This window comes from Rhododendron vialii, chromosome 6a (assembly GCF_030253575.1).
Source record: "Rhododendron vialii isolate Sample 1 chromosome 6a, ASM3025357v1".
In the NCBI taxonomy this organism is placed as follows: domain Eukaryota; kingdom Viridiplantae; phylum Streptophyta; class Magnoliopsida; order Ericales; family Ericaceae; genus Rhododendron; species Rhododendron vialii.
This window is the reverse complement of record NC_080562.1, coordinates 1,017,501-1,040,893: the sequence shown is the minus strand read 5'-3', so window position 1 is coordinate 1,040,893 and position 23,393 is coordinate 1,017,501. Positions and strand designations below refer to the sequence as shown.

General features: G+C 37.7%; 3 protein-coding genes across 5 annotated transcripts; 1 reads left to right on the top strand and 2 right to left on the bottom strand.

Annotated features, from left to right (window-relative positions):
• Window positions 1-1,538: 1,538 nt before the first annotated feature.
• LOC131330850 (uncharacterized) lies at window positions 1,539-10,264 on the bottom strand. The gene is made up of 20 exons (XM_058364584.1): window positions 9,977-10,264; window positions 9,558-9,635; window positions 8,840-8,962; window positions 8,513-8,563; window positions 8,256-8,399; window positions 8,031-8,153; window positions 7,809-7,886; window positions 7,335-7,418; window positions 7,126-7,245; window positions 6,774-6,857; window positions 6,149-6,247; window positions 5,840-6,034; window positions 4,786-4,861; window positions 3,699-3,802; window positions 3,348-3,607; window positions 3,175-3,261; window positions 2,841-3,071; window positions 2,489-2,567; window positions 2,332-2,395; window positions 1,539-2,108 (listed from the first exon to the last, which is right to left on the bottom strand). Exons 1-20 carry the CDS (start codon window positions 10,142-10,144, stop codon window positions 1,993-1,995), a joined length of 2,364 nt encoding a protein of 787 aa, XP_058220567.1. The 5' UTR covers window positions 10,145-10,264; the 3' UTR covers window positions 1,539-1,992.
• A 571-nt stretch (window positions 10,265-10,835) lies between these two features.
• LOC131330848 (pentatricopeptide repeat-containing protein At5g42310, chloroplastic) lies at window positions 10,836-17,053 on the top strand. Of its 2 annotated transcripts, XR_009201267.1 has the most exons (8): window positions 10,836-11,615; window positions 11,942-12,287; window positions 13,194-13,927; window positions 14,281-14,433; window positions 14,550-14,621; window positions 15,964-16,067; window positions 16,125-16,216; window positions 16,789-17,053. XR_009201267.1 is itself a non-coding variant. In XM_058364581.1 (6 exons), the coding sequence occupies exons 1-6, from the start codon at window positions 10,938-10,940 to the stop codon at window positions 16,072-16,074; spliced, it is 2,094 nt and encodes a 697-aa protein (XP_058220564.1). In that variant the 5' UTR covers window positions 10,836-10,937; the 3' UTR covers window positions 16,075-17,053. The 2 variants fall into 2 exon arrangements, 1 of the variants encoding a protein (XP_058220564.1); XM_058364581.1 differs by having other exon boundaries at window positions 15,964-17,053.
• Window positions 17,054-17,403: 350 nt separating this feature from the next.
• LOC131330849 (inactive metallocarboxypeptidase ecm14-like) lies at window positions 17,404-22,116 on the bottom strand. 2 transcript variants are annotated; one of them, XM_058364582.1, is made up of 11 exons: window positions 21,845-22,116; window positions 20,933-20,990; window positions 20,742-20,852; window positions 20,424-20,561; window positions 19,785-19,854; window positions 19,642-19,697; window positions 19,202-19,327; window positions 18,671-18,810; window positions 18,114-18,186; window positions 17,954-18,064; window positions 17,404-17,798 (listed from the first exon to the last, which is right to left on the bottom strand). In XM_058364582.1, exons 1-11 carry the CDS (start codon window positions 21,991-21,993, stop codon window positions 17,487-17,489), a joined length of 1,344 nt encoding a protein of 447 aa, XP_058220565.1. In that variant the 5' UTR covers window positions 21,994-22,116; the 3' UTR covers window positions 17,404-17,486. The 2 variants fall into 2 exon arrangements, with proteins under 2 accessions (XP_058220565.1, XP_058220566.1); XM_058364583.1 differs by having other exon boundaries at window positions 17,954-18,028; window positions 21,845-22,115.
• Between the last annotated feature and the right edge of the window lie 1,277 nt (window positions 22,117-23,393).

Sequence of the window (23,393 nt, the reverse complement as noted above, 5' to 3'; positions counted from 1 at the left end):
CCCATCAAATAATGGAAGAAATTTTTTTCATTCTTTTTCCTTTCGTTTCCTTTTCATGAGTTCCAAACAGAGTCCGAGCAAAAAGGCCAAGTGTATTATGTTGACGGTTTGTTTGAATCTGTAACCTATAGAAAAAGAAACGGAAAGAGAGAAACTTTTTGGTATACCGGGATACTAACACTACGGTCTATTTCTAATTTTTCAGTAATTTTCTGAACACAGTTGAATGATCGGTTTTGTTCATTTTGTAGAGTTTAGCAAGAACCTTAAACATATCAAAAATCACGTCCATCGGATGTTTTTAGATATATGATCGGCACACGTGAAAATTTAAGAAAATCAAAACTGAATCCAAAATCACACTGAATCAGAACCAAGTTTTATTTCTTTGTAATTTTCACATGTGTCGATCGTGTATCTATTAAAGTCCGATGAACACGATTTTTGGTATGATTAAAGTTCTCGGTAAACTCTACAAAATGAACGAAGCCAATCATTCAAATGTGATCAAAAAGGCCAAAAATTTGAAAACAGACCGGAAGGGATACTAAGAATGTTGGTATCCCTGATAATAAAAAAAAGTTTCCCAAGAAAAAGAACACTATTGAAAAATTAAAAAAAAATTAAAATCATATTCATTCTTTGGCTTGGAGAAAGTGGAGAGAAAATAGAGAATTGAAATTTCGTGGACATCAAACTTTTCCTCCCATTTCCTTCACTTTCTTTTATTGTCTTCCAGTTTTCTCAAGATCCAAACACATCGTAAAAGCTTAATCACATAATTCGCGTGCGGGTGCGAATGCGGGAGTGCAAGCTTGGAAAAAATTCTTAAAACACTCCTAAATTACTAAAATTCACAAGAGCGATGATTGAAAGAGTGAGCATAGTGCGAGGATTGAAAGCAGGAGCGGATAACATGGTAAAGATTATGTAACTAAAGATTGCAACCAACGCTCTGTGAATGGGTTATTTGTGAAAACGCTTTAATACAACCACACTAGCCAACATTTGTTGATTTCAAATTGCACGCTTTCACAGAATCGTTGTGACGGACCACCCTTCAGTAAGAGAATCTGAGAGGAAACAAGTAGGAATCACAGTGGTGAATGACGGCGGAGTTGTGCAATTGAAGAAGAAGATTGTGGCAGCGGAGAAGATAATCGGATATTGAATTGTGGTAGCAGCCATTGAATCGGAACCATTTATATCAAGATAAATATGTTGAAAATCATATCAAAATCAACTAGTATAATTTCTAACAGACAATGTTCTTGACGAGCTTTAAAAAAGTGAACATTCTTGGTAGCAAGCCAGTATGACCCACAAATGGCCAAAACTAGGCTGTCCAGTTCGCAAACTGGAAAGGATTCAGCCCCTTCTACAAAGCTCTCCCAAATCCGAAAAACACGTATTACCAGTCTTACAAGGGAAAAGCAACTTCAGAAAACCAAAACGACAACTCGAAGATCAACTTCACCAGGATATGAAGAACATGTCTATATAGCCAGGGTTTCCCCACGGCCGGAGGAATTTGAAGATTATAAATAGACCAACTTTACGTGCCCGTCTCCAAATATTTCCACTCTATTACATATAAAACATATGTAATTTGCTCAGTAAGAACTTGAAAGATCAAAATGCAGTCTCTACAGATAGGCAGTGATCTAACAAGTTTTAAAGTACAGAAAAAAAGAAAAGAAACAAATCTGTATAAATTACATTCGAAAGTTTCCGCATAAATATGTTTTGCAACCAAAAGAATAACATAGCACAATGACTACAGCAACACACCGGCAAAACTTTTTGCTTCTCCAATTGTAATGAGGAAACACCGAACTCGCATCTCACTGAGCACATAACTCATAAGGCAAACACAAAACTTGAACTGTGAATCGGAACCAGAGCTTCATTCCCCTTGGTGTCTAACATAAATTCTCTCTGCTGTTTTTTTCCAGAGAATCGAAACCAGAATCCGCGCCAGGCGTCATCTATTCAAGCGTCGAGTGGGAACCAATGTTGTGGCCACTTAGGATACATGCGTTTGTACAAACTCATGCATACAGTGTCGTGCTGCTGAAGGACCCCATTCAAAATACACTTCATTGCCCCTGAGAAAAAAAAGAAACAAGAAAAAAAATATTGCATGCCTCCTCACGATGAAATGATTGAGAACTATCATGAACTTCTGACCCAGCAAAACCAAGATAACTACAGTCTAAAATTAAAAAATTTCCGAGTGCAGTGAAATGGCATATTCAAAACATATCGTCAGAAATGATAAAGCATCCTTTTTCCTGACTGTAACTATATTGGTCCAAGTGAGCATCATACCATGTGTACCAAGAGGTTCCGTGATGCGTCCACGTCGACCACATTTTGTCCATACTTCGACTGGCTGCAACAAAATTGAAGGCACAGCAGATCAATCATGATATATACGTAGGTATATCCAAGTCAAAGAGACTAATCAGCTAGGAGAATTTCTCACCTTGAACCATCTCACATCCTCTGGTTTATGGAACATGTATTTTACTGTAGCTTTTTTCTTCGATACTCGCTGAGGATAACTGCATCAGATATGCTTTAATGAGCAAAAATCACACCAACACTTCAAATTCAGAATTACAGATAATCAAGAACTCTGGACCTTGTCATCCGTCAACAAATTAGGTGACATGAAGTGTTTGATGGAAACCAATACATTTAAAATTGCAATCAGTGTGGTGTCTGTTTCCCTATTTTTCTTGATCTAATTCCATCACTGGCATATACATCTTTGGGGTGAGAGAGGGAGGGGAGAAAGACAGCGCTTAAAATTGCAGGAGATATGGCTTTCATACCCAGTTAAAATGATTCTCTTCAAGATAATCCTATCGGGATCGATACTCCTCAATGAACCAACAGCAGCAACTGAAAGTGATGCAGAAGTTGGCTCCCTCTTCAGTACAACCAAAGGAAGAGGAGGAAAAGAAATTGGAGCATATATCGAAGCTACTGAAAACTGTCCTGCATGAAGAAACCTCTCCATCTTGTGCTTGTCTGAATTTGTATTGTCCGTAGAAAATATCGGCCTGTAAATTCAAAAATGTCATTAATCAGAAAATAAAAGGAAAATGAAGCAATTTGTAAATAGTGAACATAAAAAGAGTTTCATCCATGAAATCAAGATATTACCTACAAATGAATTGGCGAAACCCCACATGAAATATTAGTTCTTCTTTAGATTTGATGGGGGCAGTGTAAGTGTCATGCTTCTTTACACTGGAGAAAATAAAGCGATAAAAAACACGCAATAAATCACCACCGAGAAAATTAAAAGAAATCGCAAACAGTAGAACAAAAGATACCTGAAGTGAAGAACTGAAACTTTAGACTCGTGTTGCAAGAGGCCACATGCTATAATAGGCATTGTGTTTGCAAGCCTACATAGTTTAGAAGCAACACCTGTTGGCACTTCCTTGATATGAAGTCTTGCGTAAGAACTTGCTGGTATGCAGTCATCAATGTCCCCTTGCTCTGTGTCCAGAGCTTTTGCAAGGACATGTTTTTGTGTTCTTGAGAAATTATCGAAAGCAAATATCTTTGCATATTCTGGGGGTAGAGATTCCTGAATTGATAAACAGAATGGTTAATAAACTCTCAAATTGAGAGGCAGAAAACACTAACATGGACCACTATCTACAAATGAGAAAAATTACTTTGGGGTCCCACGAAGACGTCCTGAAGGACTTCAGACCTCTAAACTTAGCAAAACGCCTTCGAGCAGGAACATCTATTGGGGTATCCACTTCATCAGGGAATTCTGAGACGCAGCAAATTAAGCTTTAGGAAATGACTAAGCAACATATAAGTGCGTGTATCTAATGCTAATAATAGCTAAATAATACCGAGAAATATGCATATCGCAGACAATACTAACCCAACCATCTCCCAGAAATTGGGGGAAAATAAACGAGAGAATGCAGAAACTCAAATATAGGAGATTCAACTAAAAGGGATATCACATGATCTTCAAATCAAGTTGCATTCAGGTTTATACAAATAGAGCAATAAGATTAAGTTATTTCAGGCGATTTCAATCCAGTCCTTTTCAGATATTGGAGACATACAGTGAGGTATGATTAGACGAAGTCCTCAGTGCAGGAAGTAGAACAAAAAATCATTAGATAAAAAATAAGCTTGGATCACAAAGACATTGAGTATGACTTGTGCCAGAAATACACGTGCAACAGAGTAATGGGAACAAGACAGCCATAAACTCAGCAGAGAAGGGGGAGTTGTGTGACCGATTCAATACTGAACAATTATCATTTATAGGTGTTCATTTAAGCGATATCACAAGATCCTCTCTTATGATATATACTCAAATTCGAGAAGCTATTGGCATTGTGGACTACAACAGACATGATAACCATCCCCATCGTATAGAGCACTAGATAGGGCACTAATCATGTAAGAGTCCATTATTATGAGTAATTGTCACTTCCAACATAACCCTAGTGACATCAAAAAATTTCTTGATTGTACTACCCTTTATGTATTTACACGCAAAAACACAAATTCACAATAGTTAGATCATATGGAGAATAGTGACCCCAGTGGAGCATTGAAAAATCCAACAAAACAGAAAAAGCAACAAAAACACTAGCTACTTTACTTCCTAATAGGATCCCATCAAAATTTGCAGTTCAGTTATTATAATTTCTAATGCTCTAGAGAAAACACCAAGTGCTACAAATGACTGCTCACAAATAATGGCATTTAATTTGGAAGAAAAATAAGTACCCTCATCTTCAGCATGTGCTTCTTTAATTTTGCGAATCTCATCCTCTATTTGCTCTTTTGTAAAGTTTTCACCTTCCTGCAAGCAAATTAAAGCATCTTACATCTCTAGGATGTCCAGCAGACAACGACATGATAGCATGCATCCGAGAGGGTGCTTTTGACAGACAGTAACATAAAAACAGGATCTGGCTTTCAAACTAAAACACCATAAATATTTTCTAGTAATTCCTTCAAATTTGACAAATGAACTTTATCATTTGTATGCTCTGCAAAATTACATCAAGTGCCATGCATCCTAATTCTTGACCAACATTGAATCACCAAACTCCCTTCACATGGCAACCTACCGCTGGGAATGCAAGAACAAGATCAAGAAGAGAATAAGGACAAGGAAATGTGGCCATTAATGGCTAAGTTAATAGCACCACGTTACATTATTTGGTAGGGCCTGATGCTTTTACTTTCATCATGCACTCCCAGCAGCTACAGTTCTAGGCTTAACTACTTCAAATATATAGTTGGAAGAAAAGGCCCAACTTTCCAAAGCAGAAAACTGTAAATCTTAAGGGTACTAATGGAGCAGCTGACAACTAACATGGTGAAACTCGTGATTTGCCAGCGGAAGCTTCTCCCATCACACAATTGCAAATCAAACAAATAGCCTTGGATCAGTGTTTTGGGCAGTTTTTAAGCACTGTGTTCAAAGTGGTGGCCAGTAACTCTGGTACCTGGGTATTCCACGGTTTCCACCTTGTGTGATACGGCCATTCTTGACAAGCTATTCCTGGCATTGTGAACCATGAAAAAATTGGCTCTTCAAGAAAGCAGCACAGATGTGGCTCTTAGCCCATTTGGTTGGGTTCGAGTCTATTGAGAGACATCACCCCCACAAATACTGATGACAAATCTTTTTAACCACTTCACAATATAAACAGATAATTGCCAGAGAGCACACCAACAGCTTTGTGTGCAAAAGTTCCCATGAAAAAAGCATCTACACCTCCGATGGAAGGGTCTACTTTATGCACATGTTTCCTAAGTCTTTAACACTCACCATTACCACTGAACCAACTTCAGTTTCTTCATCTGACTCTAGTTGAAGAGAAGCCTGGTCATCGTCAAGGTCCAATTTATCATTGCATTCTTGATCTACAAAGCCACTAACATTTCTGTCCAACACCATACCATCATCTGTATCATCATTGCTATCTGAGTCATCCACGTCTGAATCATCAACAATCCAAGCAGCCTGCAAAATTAATGTTTCGCACATCTACTATTTAGCCTTTGCCTGTCGTCATGGTCTTGGAAGGGTGCAAGGATGGACGATTGGAAATTATGCAGAATAATAACAAGCATGGACCTGATACTCGGAAGTGCCCCGAGGCAAGGTCCTTTTTCTCAGCTTTTTCTCACGTTGATTTCTATCAGCGTCAGCCATTTCTGCTTCCGTTGGCCACGTCTAATTGGCAAAAGAAGAATGAAGAGAAAAATGAGAGAAAAGAAAAAGAAATAAAAGAAAACAGAGAAAAATAATGTTATGAAAACAAAATACAACCTCTAATTATTTTAATTTTGTTTTTTTGGGCCAAAAAAACCCTCCAAAACAATTTTTTAAGAATAATATAAACAACCCATATGGTTTCTTTCCTTAGTTGGTCAAATACAAACGATTTACTTTAAAATGTACTTGCAGGGTTGTTTTACAGAAACCTTTTCAGGTGAAAGAAAAGTATTTCATCATCCATAAATGAGTGCTGTCCACAAGTGCGAGGCAGCAATCATGAAGCAAATTTTTCATAGCATCAGGTGAGAACTAATGAGATATTAAAACAATATCTGGTAAGAGGTTCTTATTTTATGGCTACGCAGCCAAGGATCAAAATTTCAATTTGTTTGCTTATGCTTGCCTCGGAAAAAAGAAAAAACAAAGTAAAATTTTGATCTTGCATGTGGCTGAAGAAGTGTTTGACATTAATCCAAGCTACCTGCTCTCCTGCAAGAGGGTCTGGAACATTCTCAACAAGTAAAGGCTCTTGTTTCATAGGATCAGGGACCAAAGACCTTATAACCTGCAACAATCAAGAAGGAGAACACATTACAGGAGGATGGAGGGGGACATGGGGAATAGGACTTCGCAGACAAATAAAAGTAAATAAGGTAGGGAAGACCACTGCCCTGGCAGACCAAGACAACAAGACCAGTTCAGTTCATATATCATAAAACAATGGAACATAGAACCTCAAAATAAAGAAACAAAAGGCATCCATCTATGTGGAGAAATAACTTGTGGTAAGAAGACACTGTCATTGTACTTATTTTTTAAGGTAACAAACGAACCTGCACATCATGTTCATCTGCATCCATAAGATCCCCATCTTTTCTTGCATTCAGTGGACATGGATCCTTGAGAAGTTCAACTTTGCACAACTGAAAATCCCCTGCACCAGAGACATGAACCTGATCCAACAAAAACAAAGGAGAAAAAAGTGAACCATGACGCAGCTGAGTAACCAAATGAGGCAATTGCCAAAGCCTGAAAAACATACCAGCTGATTAACTGAGAGATTACGGGTGCGCAGATAACCAGTAAGAAGAAGTGTACTTTTCCCTCCATCAGTGACAAAATCAACCTGCCATGGCCCAAATAAACAACAGGCGTAAAACTTTAAGATTAAAATGCAGACAGGTATTTCAAGCCAACATAAATGGGGAACTAATCAATGTAGCAAGCACCGAGCCAACAAACACAAGCATCTCTCTAAAAGAAATATATAATTTGTGGGGAAAAATAAAATACAAAATGACAAATAGCTAAAATCCAAAAAGAAAAAGGCAAAAGAAGAGGACAATAGATTAACTATGCGTTATGTTCACTTTTGAAGAGCAAAGGCTGTTTGAAAGGATAGTTGTAGTTAACACCATATATTACTTAAAATCATAAATAAACTACTGCTTAAACAAGATCCTCAACTCCACTAGAACCAACACAGTAAACAGAATCTAGTAAACAAAACTGCCACCTTTTGGGCCATGAGGTAAGGATGTTTGTCCCGCCAATGAGGAACTGTCAGCCTTTGCTCCTTAAAAAGCCACATGAACTGCAATCATCACGTAAAACGGATAAGTATAAGAAAGTGTAGCCCTGGACGATGACACAACAAAGCATGATGAGTGGTAGACTTCTATGGAGCCATTAAAGCACCACTCTAAACCCCCTAGGGGTATGATCTATATGCAATTACCTTGTGTAACTCATCTTTCGTATCTGCAGGATAGAACTTACAATCCTCGGGAAATTCAGAAACAAGGCTAGAAGTGCAAGTCTTCTTCGTATCATGTCTTCTTTTCAAATCGCTAGGTAGATCCTACAGGCAGAGCAGAAAATTTTGAGTCTCCAACTCAAAACTGACTAAAAATTTGTCCACTGAAAAACCGAAGCAAGTAAAACACATCAACAACGAACTTACACGAATCAATACAACAGTACTTGGTAAACCAAGAACTCTAAACACAGAAAGGCATTGCTTTCCAAAGGAGTCGATATAATAGCTAGAATTGCTTTCTTCACATGAAGAGCTTGCAGATGCCACAAAAGCAATCAAATCTGCAACCTATAAATTCAATACCCAAGTGTCATAAACAGTAAGAAAAGAGTAACAATGACATGAGCAACCTCCAATTCAAAGAGTTGAAAAATAAAAACGGCAACAAGAAAGACAGGTACCTTGGCCATTTCCATGCAGGATAATAGATCTCCATGAGGTGCTTTCAAGACCTAATTTGGATAATAGAATTTATTACGCATGAACGATAATGCATTCTCCTTTGAATGGAATGACATTTGAGATTACATTGGACAAATGTATACATGAAAAGCTAAGATCACATATTTGGGGGAAAAATGCATCAAATCTCGATTCATAGTGATTCCAACAAAGAACATAAAAGGAATCCACAATCTTTATCTACGCTGCATAAATGATGCCAATAAAGAACAGTTGAGCGGCATCTAGACTAATAACTACCAAAATTATATTAGTATGAAGCTTACCGTAGTTCTCAGCTTGTACTCAGGAGAAGCTACAGCCGGAAACACAGTTTCAGCAGATAATAACGAGAAAATATCTTCTGAAAGTGAATTTAAATTCACAGAAGCAGAGAGGCCGAACAGAACCTGTTATTAAGAGAAGATAGAGTGTAAGTAGTAAACAGAGCAAAGTCAAAGATTTAAACCTTCAAAATCATTTAAACAGATTACTCCATTGAAAATAGCACTTTTTTGTGGTTGACATAACTCGTTGGAAATGCTGTTCACCAGCATATCTATGCTAGTATCACCTTTACAATGACGAAGAGAGTGGAATTCTACAAGTGAAACCCCATGTTCATCATAGAGCAGTTAAATTTCAAAAGTACCACCATTGTCACACTGAAGCATGTCAAGAAAAATAATCTAAAATGCATGAATAAAAAGCTGATCATTGCAATCAGGAGCACATTTACAAACTGATCCGTAAGTAGTCGTGAAAACAGTCTGTCACACTTCTTCACATTACAAATACAGTAGTGTATCTACCTTTTAAATGCATCTTCTTTTTAATTTATCAAGAACTTACTCCTGGTGATTTCGAAACAAGAGTTCGAACTGTCAAACTATTCACGAGCAAACAAAACCGTCACAAACGTAATCACTACACTAGTTCATTTGCAACGAGAGAAAACAACACAAAGTATGGAAACCACTAAAAAAACACATCCAGGATACTCACAATGACACGGGGAGGGCTTGTTGATGCGCTGGAGGCCCTTTTTTCTTTCAAGAGGGCAGCCCGTTTCTGCTCCCTTATCTACAAAAATTCAGTCTTTCCCTTAGCCAACGACAATACAACTACTTTTATTTAGCAAAAATACTAAACTTATGAAAAAGAACTGACACACGTTGGTCGGCTTTTCTTGTTAATAACACAAAATTTTCAAAGGTATATCTTATTTCTTCTTTCTAAATCTTCCTCCTTTATTGATAAAAATATTTTAATCTTGGTGGGTTGTGGATAATCAAAGTGCCTGCTCAAATTATGTAAGTATAATGATAAACAGACATAATATTCATCTGGATGGAAAAATGATTTTTTTTTTTTCCATCTATAAACGGGCCTATAAATAGATAAGAGAAACAAGAGAAGATTACCATCTTATTGCGCTGAATACGTGCATTACGAGCTCCCTTGGCGGCATTCCGATCGGTTTTAGAGATCTTGCTTTTATCCTGAAGAGAAGTTTTGTGAATGTTACGAGATGATTTCGAGGCGAACCTTGTCTTGTGCGCCTTGTTCACCTGAACACGAGAACCCGCCATGGAAGACAGCGAGAATGGAAAACCCTAGTGAAGCATTACAGTGGCACCTATGGACTCCAAAATCGCGTTAAAACCCTAGTTCAGCTACTTATTGGACGGGGCAGCGTGGTAATATTGAAAAATACGAAGGGTGTTTTGTGGACTTTCGGGAGGAAATAAGGTTTTCCCGCGGATATTGTTATTTTTATTTTTTTTTGATCCGCGCGGATATTGTTATTTAATCCTGGTAAAAATATACTCCACTTTTTTATTATCACATTTTTTGGTCTTAAAATGTATTTATTATTGATCCGAATCATATTTGTTTTGTAGACTCCACATAATAGTATATTTATGAAAAAAATAAAATTAATCGGATATCGATATGAGTATCAAAAATTAAATTCTTCTTTGTATTATTTTTATTATTATTGACAGAAATCAAATCGTCCATTTTATAAATTCAAATTCAAATTTTGATATATCTAACGACTTTCGACGAATCTGATTTTTGGCATGGCAACAGTATACTGTGGGTCTTATAATATGAACGATTCAGATTATAATAATAGATGCTCGATGGGGCCTGTAATAAATGATGGTGAAAAAATAAGATTTTACATCGATAGAATTTATTCTCATGTTCTAAAACATCTCAATTATTTTTAAAAAAAATCCATAACATATCATCATCTTCCTCCCCCCGCTCTCTCTCTCTCTCTCTCTCTCTCGAGAAAACCACTGAAAAAATATCAGACCACCAACAAACCATCTCTCTCTCTCTCTCTCTAAAAGGAAGAACAGGATCACGAACATGCTTCTCCGTCAGCCATTACCTACTCGCTTCCCCCCTCTTCACTCAACCAATCCCTTTCTCCACCACCACCACCGCCCAATCTCCCACCGCCCACTTTCCCCCGCCATAACCACCGCTGCCTCCACTAGAACCTCCCTCTACTCCACCCACCTCCACCTCACCACCGACGAATCCTCCGACGACGACGAAAACGACATCGCGTCCCTCAAGAACCGCCGCTACGACTTCACTCCCCTCCTCGACTTCCTCTCCACCGCCGCCGCCCCGTCAGACTCCACCTCACCGTCTTCCCCGGCGTCACTGGACCCCACCGAGCTCAGCCTCGTCGAGTCCTACCGGTCCGTACCGGCCCCACTCTGGCACTCCCTCCTTAAAAATCTCTCCTCATCAAACAACTCCTCCATCCAAACCGCTTACTCCCTCGTCACGTGGCTCCAGAGACACAATCTCTGTTTCTCGTTCGAATTGCTCTACTCGATCCTCATCCACGCCCTAGGCCGCTCCGAGAAGCTCTACGAAGCCTTTTTACTCTCTCAAAAACAAGCTTTGACGCCGTTCACTTATAACGCCCTGATTGGGGCCTGCGCTCGCAACGATGACCTCGAAAAAGCCCTGAATTTAATGGAGAGGATGCGTCGCGACGGGTACCAATCGGATTTTGTCAATTATAGCTTGGTAATGTTGGAATTTAGTATAAGTTTTGGAAATTTAAATGAAGATGTTTTTTCAAGGGTTCTGTCTTGACAGTCACTTGTCGTGTCTTTGTTCAATTTTGTTTAAATAGGCACCTATTTTTGTTGTTTATTGACTCATAAGAGTGTTGCCGTGGAAGATGCTATCTCGCATGCTATTTTTCTAACTCTAATTGTCCATTATGTCTTGAATAGATTGTGTTCGAGATTTTAGTGTTTCATGATGTATTTTAAATATTTTTAGTGTTTTGTGATAATTGTGTGATAAATTTAGTGTTTTGTGATAATTGTGTAATACATTCCCAATAGGTAATTCAGTCGCTAACGCGACGCAAAGAGATTGACTCGGGGATGTTGGAGAAGCTGTATGAGGATATTGAGTCGGATAATATCGAACTAGATGCACAGCTGTTGAATGATATTATTGTTGGGTTTGCAAAGGCTGGGGACGCGGATAAGGCTATGTACTTCTTGGCTGTGATACAGGGGAATGGGTTGAGTGCGAAAACGGCTACTACTGTTGCTGTTATATCTGTGTTGGGGGATACTGGGAGGACGCACGAGGCAGAGGCGGTTTTCGAGGAGTTGAAGGAAGGTGGATTGAAGCCTAGGGCACGAGCTTATAATGCACTTCTTAAGGCTTATGTTAAGGCAGGTTAGAGTTTCCATCCGTTTGATTGGCAATTTCGACAAAAATCCTTGTGAAAATAGACGTGGAAGATGTGTTAAAAGTGGAAAAGATGCACTTCTTAAGGCATATGTTAAGGCAGGTTAGAGTTTCCAAAACAACACTATTATAGGGTTCGTTTGGATTGCTATGGATTTTCAATTGAGGGATATGATGTTCAATGTTGATAAAAAAGGCTTGTGAAGTTGAAGATATATTAAAGGTAGAAAAGTTGAAATCTGTTGGGGTCGTTGTACAACTACAATCCTTAAGCACACAGGATTTCAAATGTAATAGTTAACGTCAGTCTATAGTCCATCCTAATTGAACCTAAAACTGGATATCAAAATTCTTATCGAACAATCAACCCCGAGTTTGAGTTTTCTTATTGAACAATGTCGAAACGCTCGATTTGAATTCCAAGGCTATCCAAAGGGATCCTTAAAGATTTGGTTTTTCTTTGACCTCAGGTGGCATACGTTAAGGTGGATTAGAGTTTCCAAAACATCACTATTACGGTCGGTTAGTGTTAGATTGAATTTCTGATCAAAGGGATATGATTTGCAATTTTGACAAAATGCTTGTGAAATATAGAAGTGGAAGATGCATTAAAAGTATAAAAAAAAACTATATTTATTTAAAACTACAATCCTCATCACGAAGGATTTCAATGTAGTTTTTAATTCAAATCGATAGTCGACATTGAGCTCTCGAACTCGTTATTTAAATCCCTATGTAAAGAATCAAACTCATATTTGAGCTTTCTTATTGAAGGATGTCGAACCCTTGATTTAAATTTCATGGTTATCCAAACAGACCCTTAAAGATTTGGTGTTTCTTTGACTTCAGACACCCAACTGTCTGAATAACTCTTCTGTATTTGTTCTACATTAGGTTCTTTGAGGGATGCAGAGTCAATTGTGTCTGGCATGGAAAGATGTGGTTTATCTCCGAATGAGCAAACTTATAGTCTTCTTATTGATGCTTATGCAAATGAGGGTCGGTGGGAGAGCGCGAGAATTGTGTTGAAGGAAATGCAAGATAATAAAGTGCAGCCTAATTCGTATGTTTTCAGCAGGATTTTAGCGGGTTATCGCGATAGAGGTGAGTGGCAAAGATCATTTCAAGTTTTGAAGGAAATGAAGGAATGTGGGGTCCAGCCTGATAGGCATTTTTATAATGTGATGATTGATGCTTTGGGAAAGTATAACTGCCTTGATCATGCAATGGCAACATTTGAAAGGATGAGATCAGAGGGGATTCAACCTGATAATGTCACATGGAATACACTTATAGATTGTCATAGTAAGTTGGGACACCATATGAAAGCAGAGGAACTGTTTGAGGAAATGCGGGAAAGTGGATGCTTGCCATGCACCATGACATACAATATAATGATTCATTCTTTTGGGGAGCAGGCAAGATGGGAGGAAGTGAAGGTCTTGTTTGGCAAGATGCAGAGTCAAGGATTGCTGCCTAATGTTGTTACTTACACCACACTTGTGGACATCTATGGGCAATCAGGGAGATTTGGTGAGGCGATTGAGTGCTTGGAGGATATGAAGTCAAAGGGGTTAAAACCATCCTCAACCATGTATAATGCCTTGATCAATGCTTATGCACAAAGGGTATGTTGTTGCCTGAAAATTCACCTTCTATGCACGATATTATATCAGCCATTTTCATGATAAACTTGTCTGGTCTACAATCTCCTTTCTGTCACTTATTGTTTTTTAAGCTTGGTAGTATCATGAATTGAAATGCATTCATGACACACGATTGTAGAAATCCTTCAATTTCTCCATGTGAAAACAATGAGGCATTATATTTCTACAAAAGCCCATGATCCTACAAGCCTTGACTTGTATGTTCAAGATTTTGGACACATGAAAATTCCGGTGATTAACATTGGTTTTTATTTTGTTCGGTGATTTGCATTGATTGTTGAAAACACATCTGATAACCTCTTATATTTTGACAGGGTATGTCTGACAAAGCAGTTCATGCATTTAGAGTCATGAGAGCTGATGGTCTAGAACCCAGTATTTTAGCTCTCAATTCACTGATTAATGCATTTGGTGAGGATTGTAGGGTTGCTGACGCCTTCTCCGTTTTGCAATTCATGAAAGAAACTGTAAGCTCTTGGATAATATTCTTCTACACTTCAGTTTCTTGTTGATTTTGTGCATTTTTAGTTGATGGTCCTATCTCATTGGTCATTACGTCTCCATGCAATTGATTTAACTTCAGGACTTGAAGCCGGATGTAGTTACCTATACTACACTTATGAAAGCTCTAATTCGCGTGGAAAAGTTTGATCAGGTATATGCTCATTTGCCCTAGTTCTATTTACTTTGAAAAGTGAGTAACCTTAGGTGGTTTTATCTGAAATGTACGTATGATTGCTCTTGTTTGTTAACCGGAGCATGGATAAGTCCTTAATTAGATCTTTCAGTCATGATATTCATCTTTGAAGACAGTATCAACTGTTCCGGAACCATATTTGGGCATTAATGAGAATTGGATCACATGCCAACTTATGTGACAATTAAAGTCCAACCTTTCCTTTTTCTCGACATTTTGGAACCTCATTAAGCTTGCCAAACATTGACAGCATTTTTCTGTAGCCTTACTATTTGATGTTAGATAATTGTCATTTTTACTTGAAGAGAATTCAAAGGTAAAATGGTTCTTTGATAGGTTTTATGTCAACTTCGTGAAATTTACCACACAGAAGAATAAAACATCTATATATTATTTAAAAAAAAAAAACTGGAATTTGGTACAGTAGAGAAGGCACTTTTTTTGGTATTCCAAACAGGGGGCTAATAGAGCTTAGTATACAATGAACCAGACTGACAAGTGCAAGTTTGTTTGGGCTCTGTAGTGGTTTTGAACATGAAGTTTAGTACTACGGAGCTTCAGTAGGTAATCCAACTCCTGAATCAATGTATAGGGACTTCTGCCTAATGAGCATCAACTTATGTTGAAATTCAACCCACACCACGCATTGGATTGAGTGCAGGAAAGGTTCGTGTATTGTATACCTGCTAATAGAGGCAATCTGATATAGCAAATATTCGAATGTATAGGGACTTCTGCCTAATGAGCATCAACTTATGTTGAAATTCAACCCACACCATGCATTGGATTGAGTGCAGGAAAGTTTCGTGTATTGTATACCTGCTAATAGAGGCAATCTGATATAGCAAATATTCGATGAGATACACACAAACTGCATTTTCAATCCCGTGTGCTCAGGCCAACTTAATGCGAGTTGAGTTTTGTTCACCCTCCACTTAAGAGGGTGAACATTAGGGCCTCCTCCCTATTGGTTGAAATGGTGTGGATTTCACTACAAAGTGATGTCATGCTTACCAAAAAGTTTATTGCATGGTAAGCATGACATCACTTTGTGATGGGATCCACACCATTTCAACCAATAGGAAGGAGGGTAATGTTCACCCTCTTTTAAGGAGGGTGAACAAAATTGCACTCACTTAATGCTATACCAGACTGCCTCAGAACATAAAAATGGCAATCTTGTAACAAAAAGAAATCTAATGTCCATGAATCAACTGCTAATGCTATGCCATGTTGAGTTGCTCTGGTTAATTTGCATGATTCTCACTTTGGACATGTACTAAAGACTATTTGATATCAGGTCCCTTCTGTTTATGAAGAAATGATTTTGTCTGGGTGCACTCCAGACAGGAAAGCTAGAGCAATGTTACGCTCTGCACTGCAGTACATGAAGCAGACACTAAGGTCGTAGTTTACAGCATCAAGTCAACCAGCTGACCAAACTTCATGAATGACACTAAGGTCGTAGTTTACAGCATCAAGTCAACCAGCTGACCAAACTTCATGAATGATTATACTTCCATGCTTTTTGATTAGTTGATTATTGACCCAAGGTAAGCAACTCCAATCCTGAACTCGTTTATGATTGGATACCAAGTCATGCGAGGTGCTGTTATGTTCCAAGAATATATCAATGACGTGGTAGATGTTCTCAGCAAGTTCTATAAAGTTGACAATTTTGGTTGTCAAAGTGGGCCGGGAAAGACCCACAAATGCCTTGAACAGGAGAGATTTTTCAGTGAGACCACATATTGTTGTGGGGTCCAAATACTTTGTCTTGGACCTCATATCAATGTGCGGTGAAGAGGCCTGATTAATTTTTCCCTAGCAAGACCCTTCAGTCCCTTTTGTGGAACTGGAGAAGACCCTGTTCCATAAAAAATAGATTGGCCGTTGAGCTTTGTTGAAGTACTCGATGCTTTGGAAAAACAGGTCAATGATTTGCGAATGCTTGTGAGTACCATAAAAATCACCTTGTAATTTGTATTGAGTGGCATTGTGAAATAGTTCTCTCTTTCTATAACTTTTCCTATTTTGATTATTTAGGAAGGTTGGTTCTTTTATGATAGGTCATTTTGTCTACCAGAAGGGACTCTTACTGACTCTTACTGGTGTGATGTTACAGATCAAGAATGAAGAGAAATACCATAGCTAAAGACTCGAACACTGCTCGTGCAAAAGTGCCAGTATCTGTATTATAGTTGCACAAATTGTAACTACCTATTTTTACCTATTTTAATGGTGGTTGTAAATGTCACAGACTCCCAAGTCCATTAATCCTGTTGTATTCATTTGTGTTTTACTTAACAGAGAAGTGACAAACAAATATGGCTGCATTGTAAATCAGATGAACCTATTAAGTGAGCAAATTTTCTTTCATTTCAGTCCTATATCTTCTGTGCTTCATTTTCGTGTTTTTTTCAAGAATATTTTATATTGGCAATAATTTTCCTCTACGCTTGTTGACATCATCAAATTTTCATGGGAGTGGGCAAGTCAGTTCATGGTTTAGCTTTCTCATCACTTTTTGCAAATACCGTAAGTAGGCATGCCAAAACCTAGCAAATGTGATAAATAGACATGGCAAAACCTAGCAAGGTACTGAAAGCAGTGACAAGCAAAAAATTATGTAATCATGACCTATAAACATTGCATCTGTTCTGTTGTACTGTGTTATTTCAAGTGTCTCGTTGCAATGACACACATACACAATATGGAAAGAAGAAAATGTTGATAAGACTAAGTAAACTGATAATGGTATAAAGTTAAAAATGAACGTCTGTCGAACAAGATTACACCTCTTTCGTTAGCACGGGTAAAATTTCAGAATGTCGTACCAGAAATGATAGGTCTAATCCTCTTAGAGATTCTATAACAAAACATCAACAATAACAGAACCGAGGATAAAAAGAAAAGCCTGAAATATGTCCTTATTTCCTGCATTCCAAGATCAAGCACCTCCATCTTTTTCCCGTATCTACTTCTCCTATCTATTAAATACCCATTTAGATAGTCATCGATAGATACAAACTTGTCCAGATTTGAAGCCGTGGTATTTGAACGAAGTTCATCAAGCTGGTGTGTGCTCATATTGAACATTGCAATGAATGCAGCAGACCAATCATTCAGAACTCTCTGAAACCCAATGGAAACAAATGAATCAATATAGAGTATTGCGCTACCTGTTAACATAGTAATAACTTTCAACGCTCTTCCTCTAAAAGCAGTTTGAATTGAATCCGACGTGAATAGAAACATCCAAGTAGCATTGTTTACGTGACATGTCTTACATTGAAGGTAGTCTGGTCAATGGGATTGAACATTTTAAAGCAGTCTTTTGCGGAAGCTGTTCCATCTCCATAGATCTGCCAGTCAATAACAAACCTAAGGAGCAAACTTTGCTAATGACGGAATGATATTTGATTGGATAAGAGAGGAAATATCCCAAACCTCAAAAGTGAAAGCCATGGGCACTCTTGCGACATCGAACATGTAATCTGTAGCTGTCCCATGGGCTAGATACCTACGAATGCAAGTGTCACACTAGTAATTTTGCTATTAATACCAAAACTAACAAATCTACTTGAAAAAATGCTCTCTTCTAATGCAATCTTAAGTTGCTAGCTCTGCACACACCGAATTCTAGCTCGCTCCGTTAAACCCACAGAAATATTTGACACAAGTAAAATATGAAAAAATATATATCTCAAAAGGATCAAAACACCAAGCCATGAGAACACGGGTCATGACATTTTTCAGCGACACCAATACAGTTTCATGATTGCTTATGTCAAACCAAAGCTCATCCCAGGCCTAAAATACATAATGAACGCAATTGTTACCATCAAATCTGCAAGTGAGCCACGCACTTCATCTGGATTTGGAACCCTAACAAGCTTCTTTACCTTGTATCTTTATTTTCCATTGCACTATACATAGCAGTCAATTATCTTACTATTGGATATTTTCCACAGAAATTACTGGCTATACATGCAAGTAATACTAACCCAACAGAGCCACCTCCTGATCCAACCAAGCAACGGCCTTTGCAATGAAGATGGTTCAACCTTTGAAGCATCAATTTCATTCTATAAGAAGGTAATCCATCAGGTGTCGTGTTTTTGTGATCATAGGGCATAAATAACGCCTAGAAACAAAACATAAGAGGAGAAAGATAAGATCAAGTAGCATCTAACGGATACTATTGAAAGATATAAAAGAAACAGAGAATAGGAAAATGTTGGCTACTGAGAGATTTCCTTTGAATTAATTCTCACTCATATTCACTAATGGCATCGAGGGGCAAAAATAGTTGACAATCACGAAGAACCAGTGAAAACCTCATCACATGACTCTAAAGGGAAAGAGGAACCAAGTCCTATGCAACGTGTGTTATCTCATTGATTTGTTTTTTGCAGGTGCTAATAGAAGAGATTTGCAGCCAAAACTTAGAACAAAAAAACAGCAGCAGAAAATATTTGGAAAAGAATATAGAAGAAGATGAATACTTGAACGAAGAAGAAAAAAGAATGACTTACTTCCATCCCTGAGTGCACATTAATCCATATATGTGGTTCAAATGATAGACAGAGTTTCCTCATCATTTGAGTCTCAGGCTCACTAAAAGGAGCTGTTCCCGGATTTTCTTCATATGGATCATAATCCTGCATATTGAAGTACACATATAAAAACGGAATTAATTAAAACCATCCAAAGAGTCGCAACATATAATAGCCTAAGAAAATGATAGCAAGTTAGCAACACATGCAGCATAATGTTCACATATCGAGGAAACTGCAACGTAATTACCACATCCGCCAAAGAGAAATTATCTTAATGCATTGTTACCCAAACAGATAGGCCACAATCAACAAGTGATGAAACCAAAAGCACAACGAGAAAAAAAATTGGTCTCAAAGGAAGAGTAAATAGTTCAATCTATTAGTACTATGTATCAAAATTAACATTACGAACGAACCTTCTCTTTCTTGCCCCAATCTACACTCCAATTTCGATTGAGATCAACTCCTCTTCCTGCCATAAAACAGAAGCATAAGTATTCAAACATCTTTGCAAGTAGTCGTGTACTATGCTTAAAGTCACTGGGATAGACTGTAAGACCATTTCTTCTCTCACAAAGATCTCCTGCTTCAACAAGTTCGCGACCATTCATATTTTCCATTGGCACCACCTGGCAGACAAGTGTGCAAATTAGCATTTCAAATATACCTCATTCGTCAAAACCTAAGCTTGTTCCTCAATAACGACAATAGCATACTCAACATGTTGCTACTGTACCGTGTATCACATATGTAAACTTCTTCATTGAAAATGACATTTACTTACTGGAACATCTTCAAATCCTTTGGTTTACTGTCTGTTTATAAATGGTTCACAGTCCTAAGAAGGATTGCATTGTTCAAACTTTAAAGCCATGGTGAAACGTGATCGTAGATGTCGTAACAATGCGATCTGAATAGTTTGATAGCTGAAAACCATGATTATACAAGAACTTTTTCCAACCACAAGACAATGAAAATTGAAAACGCTAGTACTATCTGTTTAAAGTTACAGCCATAGGCAAGTTTTAAATTTTCACATGCTCGTCAATAAGCCTAATGGAGTTCCAATCTCCTGACTAAGCCATAACTTACATCTATTACACTTAATTGATGCTGAAACCGATATACATATATATTAACATCTATACCAATTTGTTTCAAAAAGAGGTTGGTGCAATGGGCAAGATTCTAGCCATACCTTTATCACAAGCCTCTCAAATAAGTTGTGTAAAGAAAGTGGATCTACGTTGGGTAGAGATTGCTCTTTGCTTAAGAGGGACAGGATCCTTAATGCAAGCTCAGATGTAATGAGCTCCCTCCCGTGCTGCCCAAAACTCTGGAAGACAAGTAATTATCTGTCAAAAACACCAGCAATTACCAATCTGAGATAATCTACATACCAGAGGTCAATTTTGAATGATGCATGAAATATATAGCTATTTTAGTTGGAGTTGATAAAGTCGGTAAGCAAAAGGCAATAGGAATTCAAACGCAATCTAAAGAAAAAAAAACTTACAAGAAGTATCCGATACTTCAACTTGTCATCAATCTGTTTCCGATTCCAGCAATAAGTAACCACAGTCATCTCTGCATGGTAGCCCTTATTTTTACTTCTAAAGGTCTCCATCTGTGTAGTGTACGAACAATCAGAACTAAAAAGTACACAAAATAAAATGACTGGTGCAGAGCGGAAGAAAATACACCTACATAGAGTTTGTCTGGGTGAGGATGGACCAGAGCTTTTATTTGTTCCATCAAAGCGTCGCTGCAAAAAGAAATACAGCCAAACCAAGAAAGACAATTCATTTACTAAAGGTTAGACATACTGTCACAAAATATAGCGAAAAACATAGGAACTCAAGATATTCCTTGTTTGTCTTTTGACAAATGAAAAACTTAAGTAATAGGAGCTAAACATGCCCGAAAATTTTCAGGCATGTTTTCCATTTCAGAGATTGTGTTAGCCAAAAACAAAAGACTCGCGCTATCCTTTTGTTTCATTTTTGACAGACGAAAATCGTAAGTAAGAGGAGTTTAAATGGAAAATCAGTTAAGAAGAGCTAAAAAAAATAAGGCAATATCATCCAAGATGTGACACAAACCACAATTTCCGTTCTTTCCCGATAATTATCAAGCCACCACACCAGCAACCTAATGTTGTCATTATCAAAGAAACTACTGGATTTGATCTTCCCAATTCAAACACAAACAAAATCAGTCCCAATCTGAGCAACAATTTTCACCTCTACTTTGAAGATTCAAGCAATTTGTGATGACATATGCTAAAGGATAGATTTTTAATCCCAACACCCCGTCTCTCTCCCCCGTTATGAACTGGGTTTCTTTGGATTGAGGAATACGATAAGAAAAGAAAAGAAAGAATTGGAATTTCTTGCCAAATCACTCAGTTGGATTGAGTAACTTGGTAAGAAACGAACAGAAAAGAACAAAAAATGATATTTTTCGATTGGCTCCTTCTCATTTCTCAAATGGAGAGATTCGATGAGAAAGAACTCCCCTTTCATTGTGATAAGCATTAGAAAGCGTACACATACATGTACATACGTCTATCATACATGGATGTGCTCGTATGAGGTTTTCCTGGGTGGTTTACTTTACCTGGTATGGTAGAGATCGCGATTGATCGGTGTGGAAGAAGGTCCGGTGAGATTAACTCTGGCATTGATGTGCGAGAAAGGACCAAAACAGAAGAGTACGACGAGGAGTGATGGAGTCGAGGAGAGAGAGAGGACACGGCGACTGCCCATCTGGTTCAGCAACTACAGTGAGAGATTAATCGTCTGTTGTTCTCTCTCTCTCTCTCTCTCTCTCTTTCTCTTTCTTCCTTTCCATTTCAATACTAGTATGGTTCTCGATCAATCAAAATCATGAAACACATACGAGGACCCAAATGGGAAACCTGGGTCGTTAGGCGAAAAACGACACCACCACCGCAAACTTTAACAGCATTGCCGTGATCTTTTTCGCACTGGACGCAAACAATAACAGGATGGTGGCGTACTTAGAAAGAGTGGCCGCAAACTTTTACTTTTTGTTTCAGATTTTGAGTTTCGAAAGTGGGCTTTCTTCATTTCAATTCCAAAATGTTTTTCTTGCAATCCAAGATAGTAAAACTATTTTGAAAATGGTAAATTTCGCAAACACCCCTTCTATAAGAGCATGTGACAAGTTAGGACACATTACGCTAATTGTCAATACACCGTTGTTTACCCTCAATATAATAGATATTACAACTAGCTAAAAAGTTTGTGTGTCAGTGGGTTTTTTTTTTCCATGCGAAATGTCTACGTTGAAGTATATCACTTACCCATTCTCCAACCACGAATTTTCATTTCTATGTGTAATTATTAAAGACTCAATCATTTCTTTCAAAATGTTGTTTTCCCTTTTAAAACTCTAGTATTTTATTTATGGATTGTGCATCGATATGTTGAAATAGGGTCTAATTTTAATAGTGTGATGAATGCCTTTCCAATGGTATTAAGTTCACAAAAAGAAAAATATCGAAGGTCAATATATGAGTAATAAAACATATTAGAGTGTAAAACTATAGTATGAGGAGTGTTCTTAATTTGTTGAAGGGTTTTACATTATTGTGTTTTCAAATAAGGGTTTCAATGTGTTTCCCAAAATGAGGGCTACCGCACACATTAGAAAACCGAAATTAGCTCCTCTTTTCTTACTGGTAAAGTTTTATCCTTTTGGTTTTTTTTTTTGTTGTTTTTTTTACATTGTTCCATGTGTGTGTATATATCTTGCATTTTCCTATGGTTTGGTTTTCACTTGCCCTCACACTTGAAATATATATTTTTCTCCGATTCCAAAATTCCAACAAGTACTTTCTTTTCACACAGGGGTGAACACGGAACTAATTAACCAATAGGCAATAACCAAACCACTATTCACGAATTATAAATTTGGAGAACCAAAGCAACCCATAAAATTCATATAACCAAACAATCAAAATCATTAAAACGCGGTTTGGTTTTGGTTTTGAACCACGGTACCAACTCCATAAATTACTTAAAGCACTTAAAATTGCATAGTTAAGTTAAACAAAAATTATATTAAAATTGGTTATATAAAAATCACCGCTCACTAACATCAACCAACTGAGTAAGAGTAGAATGCCAATAACTAGTAAAGA

Coding starts and splice junctions, on each gene's coding strand:
- LOC131330850 (XM_058364584.1), bottom strand. CDS start 10,144: ATGGCGGGTTCTCGTGTTCAGGTGAACAAGGCGCACAAGACAAGGTTC. Junction 7,246..7,334: donor ATCTCTCAGTTAATCAGCTG/GTATGTTTTTCA, acceptor TTGTTGGATCAG/GTTCATGTCTCTGGTGCAGG. Junction 6,248..6,773: donor ACCCTCTTGCAGGAGAGCAG/GTAGCTTGGATT, acceptor TTTGCCAATTAG/ACGTGGCCAACGGAAGCAGA.
- LOC131330848 (XM_058364581.1), top strand. CDS start 10,938: ATGCTTCTCCGTCAGCCATTACCTACTCGCTTCCCCCCTCTTCACTCA. Junction 12,288..13,193: donor TAAGGCTTATGTTAAGGCAG/GTTAGAGTTTCC, acceptor GTTCTACATTAG/GTTCTTTGAGGGATGCAGAG. Junction 14,622..15,963: donor GCGTGGAAAAGTTTGATCAG/GTATATGCTCAT, acceptor ATTTGATATCAG/GTCCCTTCTGTTTATGAAGA.
- LOC131330849 (XM_058364582.1), bottom strand. CDS start 21,993: ATGGGCAGTCGCCGTGTCCTCTCTCTCTCCTCGACTCCATCACTCCTC. Junction 20,562..20,741: donor TGAAGTATCGGATACTTCTT/GTAAGTTTTTTT, acceptor CTTGTCTTCCAG/AGTTTTGGGCAGCACGGGAG. Junction 18,187..18,670: donor TCAGGAGGTGGCTCTGTTGG/GTTAGTATTACT, acceptor TTGCATTCGTAG/GTATCTAGCCCATGGGACAG.